At 35.0% G+C, this 7,074-nt stretch overlaps 1 protein-coding gene across 3 annotated transcripts; it reads left to right on the forward strand.

Annotated features, from left to right (window-relative positions):
• Positions 1–1,041: 1,041 nt before the first annotated feature.
• Positions 1,042–5,336, forward strand: LOC143716391 (uncharacterized). 3 transcript variants are annotated; one of them, XM_077208924.1, is made up of 8 exons: positions 1,042–1,131; positions 1,285–1,317; positions 1,388–1,527; positions 1,683–1,893; positions 3,122–3,278; positions 3,366–3,426; positions 4,553–4,627; positions 5,032–5,336. In XM_077208924.1, exons 2-8 carry the CDS (start codon positions 1,287–1,289, stop codon positions 5,203–5,205), a joined length of 849 nt encoding a protein of 282 aa, XP_077065039.1. In that variant the 5' UTR covers positions 1,042–1,131; positions 1,285–1,286; the 3' UTR covers positions 5,206–5,336. The 3 variants fall into 3 exon arrangements, with proteins under 3 accessions (XP_077065039.1, XP_077065040.1, XP_077065038.1); XM_077208925.1 differs by lacking the exon at positions 1,285–1,317; XM_077208923.1 differs by having other exon boundaries at positions 1,107–1,317.
• Positions 5,337–7,074: the final 1,738 nt, after the last annotated feature.

Genomic DNA, 7,074 nt, shown 5'->3' on the forward strand with positions numbered 1-7,074 from the left:
ACTTAAACAATTGATGTAACTGATTACCTCAAATATTTTGAGTTTTGCCAACTTATTCGGGTTTACAGTCTTTGCAATCTGCATTTATGAAAGCCGCTATAGATGCTGCAGCTGTGTTACATTTGCAAACTGCATAAATATACACAATGAATGCTCCAACTGTTGTATCTTGAATCATATAAATGGTCTGATTAGAAAATACAGCTTGTCAGCTTGTTCAGTTTAAACATCTGGCAATTGTATGCATTGTTCAGTAACAAATAATAGATTATATATTCTCTTATTGTGACTCTTTGTTCTAAAGAATAATTCAAAGCTTCAATCACAAGAGATTCAGATTGCCTGTGTAGACCTAGATAAGCACTATTTAAACCTGATAACAACAACAACAAAAATCTGTATTGCAGAAGAATGCTAATGTTTTATTCATGAATAGGCTAATATATTTAAAAAAGCTGAGGAAATTTCTGACCCATGAAATGATTCTATCTTCTCAAAAATAATGCCCTGTGGCATTTCTTCAAATGTACAGAAATGGCAAAGTGTTTTTTGTGAAAGCTAAAGGTGTGGAATCAGAAAGAATCAATCAATAAATGTTACAAATGCCCGTCTACTGCCTCAGGTGATGTAGCTATACACGGAAACTTCATTTGACACAATGATGTCTCCGTTCTCCTGAGGAAAATGCCTTCACGTCAAATGGCACACTAGAGGGCAAAATAATTCCTTTTTTCTGTGGAAAGCGGACCTTCATTTGACCGACCTCCATTTCTTAAAGGGAATTCTTAAAAAATCCATCATGCCTTTCCAAACCTGTATGAGTTTCTTTCTTCTGTGGAACACAAAATTAGACATTATGAATTATGTACTTGTCACTATTTTAAGGATTAGATGGACAGGAACTACACTGAACTGGTCAAAGGAAACCCAGCATTGTCTTGCAGTGATGATAAGCTCTAATCTTTCGGCACAAGAAGTATGTTATTTTTTGTTCCTGACATATACATGTGAAAATGGTACAAGGGAGACACATCTGCTTCAGTTAGATCATGTGTTTAGGCCACAGAGGATGTGGTAAATGAACATTTCAGACACAGATAACCACCACAGAAAGTTTCTCTCAGCGCTAATGTAAGCAAAGAACGTTTGAGATGCAAGAGTTCCGATTAATCTGGATCTTGTAATTTATGCCTGTCTTTTGCAATATATATATGTGTATATTCATGTGTTCTGTTAAATACTGTGTAAGAAAAAAATAACTTTGGAGTGTCTTTGTATGCTCAGTGATGTGGTATTTGGCCCTACATATCTTCATAGGTAAGCAGCAATTCATTATTTATTTAAGCATATGACGCTTACTTTTTAAATATAATATTCATTCTTTTAGTATATGGAGCCCATGGTTGTGTGATGACAAGTTCAGACCAGAAGGTTAATGATGGTACAGATGTGTATTTGTCATGTCATTTCTTCCAATGTCCTGGACATCTGGATTTAATTTCTCTCAGTGCGGAGTGGGAATTCCAGGTAGGCTATTGTTATAGTTATTATAAGCTATTGTTAGTTTAACTACTTTTATTGTTCTCATTTTATAAGTCGCTTTGGATAAAATCGTCTGCTAAATGAATAAATGTAAATGTAAACTCATGCTTTAGTACTTATTCTATTTTTTTTAAACACAGACTGTCTCTCAGACAAAAATAATCATGTACTACATCAGCAATCAAACCGCTTCAACACTTCCTGGTGTATATTTTCGCGGAGATGTCAAAATGGGGAGTTTTGATATACACCTCCCATCCGTGACCCATGAGAACAATGGAACTTACCTGTGTAGATTGCGTCTCAATGGCAGGTTCTTCAAGAATCATACACATCTTATTGTCCAATCAGGTAACAGACCTTTGTTTGTTTCCTAAATGTATTTTTTTGTTTATTTGGCTCTCTTTGGTTTACTCATTGTGAAACAGTTATGTTCATGTAACAATGCGAGTATAGAGTTTCTTATTCTCCTGAAAATGCTGTGTACATGAACACATAATGTTAAAAAGTTTGGAGTGAGTATGATTAAAAAAACACTTTTATTCAGCAAGGACATATTAAATTGATCAAAAGTGTCAGTTCAGAAATGTATAATAATTAAAAGGATTACATTTCAAATAAATTATGTTCTTTTGAACTTTCTATTCATCAAAGAATCCTGAATTACATTTAACACAATTTCCACAAAAACATTGAACAACACTGATTTTAACATTAACAGGTTTCATTAACATGAAATAAGAATGAACAATAATTCTACAGCATTCACTGATCTCTGTTATTGTTAATTTCAACATGTGCCAATACATTATGGAAATCAGATGTTGTATTTGTTAACATTAGTTAATGCACTGTGAACTAACATGAACAAACAACAAACAGCTTGATTTGTATTAACTAACATTATCAAAGATGAATAAATCCTTTAACAAATATATTGATCATTGTTAGTTCACGTTAGGTAATACATTAACTTATGTTAACAAATGAGACCTTATTTTAAAGTTTTACCATAATTAATACTAATAATAAGAAGAAGCTATTTGGAATAATAGCTGTTGAAAATATAGCTTTGCCATCACAAAAATACATCATATTTAAAATATATTTAAATAGAAAATATGTATTTTAAATTGTAAAAATATTTCACAATATTACTGTTTTTATTTTACCTTTGATCAAATAAAGGCCTTTTCTTTCAAAAAAAATAAAAAATAATAATAATAATAATAATAATATACATACATATATATATATATTTTTTTTTTTTTTGAAAAGAAAATGCCTTTATTTGATCAAAAGTATATATATATATATATATATATATATATATATATATATATATATATATATATATATATATATATATACATCCTGATAATTGTGTCCAAAAGATGCCTTACCAAATGCAGCAAAATTAAAATGTTACATTTTAAAAGTTTTAAATCTTTGAAATCTGTGTCAGAGAATACCGAAATGATTGAAAACGCCTGTCAAATTCATAACACTAACATTCTTTAAGTGGATTTGTTTGTATAAGAGCTCCAAACTCAGTTCTTCTCACCTCTGTTTTCTTCAGCGCTGAGCAGGAGAAACAGTCCAGGTGTGATTCATCCACAGGCTCATCCTCCCTGGTGGCTGGCCCTGGTGTCAGTGGCTGGGTTTGTGTTACTAATTGGTAGCGGGTTTCTGGGAAGGAGGGCTTTCAGATCAATCCAGAAAGGTGACGACTCAAAGTAAGTCATTGTCAGTCCACAGAGAGATATAGCAGCTTAAAAGGCATTTTTTCTGCTTGACTTCATATTGTGCTTTATATTCTATAGGCAAAATATGAAAGAGGTTAAAACCAAAACTGCCACTGAAGATATGGGAACCACATACAAGGTAATACTATCTTTGTAACTTATTGCTGCTCTCATTTCCTTTCTTTACTTTCTGCACTCTGTAAAGTAAATTAATAAATCAAATTTTCATATATTCCACGCTTTGTTTATTCTGTTTAAATCAACAAGGTTGAGGTTTGAATCTTTGAAGATGATTTTAAGCCAATGTCCATTTAAAGGGACAGTTCACCCTAAAATGAAAATGAAGTCATAATTTACTCACCCTGTTGTTGTTCTAATGACGTATGCCCTTCTTTCTTTTATGGACCACAAAAGGAGAATTTTAAAAAATATCTCCTACTCACACTTGCCCATATAATTGCAGTGAATAGCGATCAGCATTAAGCTTTTCAAAAATTCAGCATCAAGCTTTTTAAAATTCTCCTATTGTTGTCAAAAGACAGAAGGGTATACTGTATTAGGACAACACCAGGGTGAACTATCCCTTTAAGGCAAGCCATTTCACTTGGCGGCCATCTTTGAAATGCCTCTCAGTCAAGTACAAGTGCAGCTCATATTTCTTTGAATCGGGAAACATCAAATTTCAAACATCAGAACAATGAGGCTGCACCTGAAATCGCATACGTCCCTACTATATAGTTTGGTGAAAAGCAGTGTGTTACAAAATTCACAGTACTTCCTATTTTTTAAAAGAGTATCCAAAATCCCAGATAACCTACTACTTTCGGTGAGATTCTGAAGTGTGCATACGATGGAGGTCGCAGGACAAAATTTATGAATGGCAGTGAAGCAACGCATCTGACGCTAGTAGGTCACATGATAATAACAACATGGTACTTCCGGATTATATTCATAGTGGACACATTCATACTATATTGTTTTTAGCGTGAAATAATGAATTTTTCAAAAAAAAGTACCTGCTCAAGAGAGTGTGTGATTTTGGATGCAGCATGACAGTTTATATAGCATCTGGAACTTCTAACGGCTGCTGCAGTGATGCAATGACTTTATCAATCAGCGATTGGGTCTTGTCTTTTTTTTTTTTTTTTTTTTGGAAATCGGGACTTTTTCCGCCATACTGCGTGCAGCACTTTCTCCCATTCATAAATAATATGAGTGCACTGTCTTCGTCTAAAGTCTTTGTTGAAGCTTGTTTTGTGTCTCAGGTGGGATTCAGCTCGATGCCTGTTCTGGCAGATGTGAGCAGTCCTCCCAGTCCAGACAACATCTATGTTACCATGGTAAGCAATAAATTAAAGCAAGATATTAAATTAAGGAAAGCATATGTGAATATATGTTATTAATAATAATAATAATAATAATTTTAATAAATAATAAATATATATATAATTTTTTAAACTATACTTTATAGTATTAATAAAATAAAAGGCCACTTAAGATTACTTCAAGAGAGTACACCTTCATGAATATGTTCATCAAATGATATGTGGACAGTAATTATACACATGGTTAATTTCATAATGGCTTGCACCTTCATTACTGTAAGTAAAATAATGTGTATTATTTAAATGCATACGTCCCTTCATATGTAAACTGGATATAACAAATATTTAGTAGAGCGAGAATGTGTTCACTGGATGTAAAATGGTTTTTGTTTGTGTGTATTCTCAATTGCTGGAAGCAGCACGGTTTCCCATTCACAGCAGACGCTCCTGTCACAGCTGAACACAGCAGACGTCTTCCCTCTGACTGGCAGCCAAAGGAGGAGGATCCTGATATACCCCCAGCCACTAAGATATCAAATCTTATCATGCCGCTTGGTGAAAAACTCATAAAAGATGAGGCACAAACAGAATGATTAATTATTTGGAAGTACAAGCAGTTTGTATTGTCACATAGTAAAATGTGTCTGAGGCATTATTCCCCATCATTCTGTTCTGATTAAAGGTATGTTGTGTTTAAAAAACAAAATAAATTTTTGGAAGAACATTGTTTTGGTTGTGTTTCGTAACTGTGTGGATGAATGTGTTTATCCTGCTGTCCATAAAACATTCACTACTAGGCTTAAGAGATGTATTTAGATGGAAAGGATCTCATGCTGAATACGCTACTGTAGCTATATAGGCCTACACATTGATATACATACTTGTTTGAAAATAAATTCCAGCACAGACCTACGACAATGAAATCAGCCTTATAGATAATGCTTTACAATGAAGTATGTTAGAAAGCTGCATGTGACAATTTATCTGTTCAATAAAATAACTTTCTAACATGTTGAGTAATAAAAAAAACGTCATCTCCGGATCGCTTTTACAACATTTCAAATCCCTCTGTTCTTCATCTCTGAAAAGCCAAGCCAATGTTGATTCTCATTTTATTACGAGCTCTGTCTGGCTCTCCTCTGTTTGGCATTTGGGTGATTTCCCGGAGGTTTGAGATTTAGCGGCTCCATGTCGACCTCTCTCACTCGTTGTGACAACTAACCTCTGCCACTCACATCATAGACACCTCAAAGAAGCCAAAACTACTTTTCTCTATTTACAGATACGAGACACGTGGGCGAGTGATGTATGCATGCAATTTCCCACGAGAACCATCCCATCAGGTCTAAAATATGAACACTTACCATCATAAGGCTTACCATAGTGAATCGGGGTAAAACAAAAACATGTTTTAGAAGAAGGAAGGATTGATGATGTATTGACTCATTGGGCCCTATTTTAACGATCTGAAACGCAAGTGTCAAAGCGCAAAGCGCAAGTAACTTTGTGGGCGGATTCCGACACTGTTGCTATTTTCCCGGCGGGATAAATGCCTCTTGCGCCTGGCGCAAATCTAAAAGGGGTTGGTCTGAAGTAGCTTCATTATTCATAGGTATGGTTTGGGCGTAACGGGAAACAAACCAATAAGAACTTTATATCACATTCCCTTTAAGAGCATGATGAACGAGGTGCGCGTGTTCCATGGTGCAATACTATTATAACGGCGCATTTACCAGGCGCGCTTCAGAATCGGTTCTCAGCCGAGGAGATCAATGTTCTCGTCAGGGCCGTAAAAGAAAGAGAAGTGACATTGGGGTTGGGACAAACCCACCCAAATTAGCTTTGGTTAAACATGCATATAATAATTTGGGTAAATGTGTAAGCTTTATGCCTATTTTCCCCATCGTCATGGACACAACAATGATTTCCCTCGTGTTTTAATATTTTTCCTTATAATAATGTATAATTTGCAAAAAGTTAAATGCATCTGTGTAAAGGAGAGAATCATATACAGTGTATGCGCGTTGTTCACACTCTGTATTATGGCCAAGCATGCGCGCTTAAAATAGCATCTGAATGTACGCGCAACGCGCCACAGACTTTAGACTAGGTTTTTTTCTGGTCAGTGGCGCAATTGTTTTATAGAACAGCAAAATAGCATGAGGGAAAGTTTGCGCCAGAACACGCCTCCTCTTTGCGCTGAACCGCCCCCGGGGGCGCAAGTGTATTTCTTAGTTAACTGACGTGTGTTTGTGGAGGGAAAAGTCCGCTTTGCGCGGGTGCAAAATAGGAATGATACATGCGTCAGTGTACAAAGTCATTTGCTCCGGGTGAAAGATAGGGCCCATTGAGTTCATTTTGAATTAAAAAAAAGTTACATATTGTACCTTTAAAATATACAAGTCAATAATTGGTTTGTTTTTTTAACACTGTCCGGCTGACTTGCTTTCATTATCCCTCAT

The sequence above is a fragment of the Siphateles boraxobius genome, unplaced genomic scaffold (genome assembly GCF_051911475.1).
Source record: "Siphateles boraxobius isolate OS27281-9 unplaced genomic scaffold, OSU_SipBor_1 6, whole genome shotgun sequence".
NCBI lineage: Eukaryota > Metazoa > Chordata > Actinopteri > Cypriniformes > Leuciscidae > Siphateles > Siphateles boraxobius.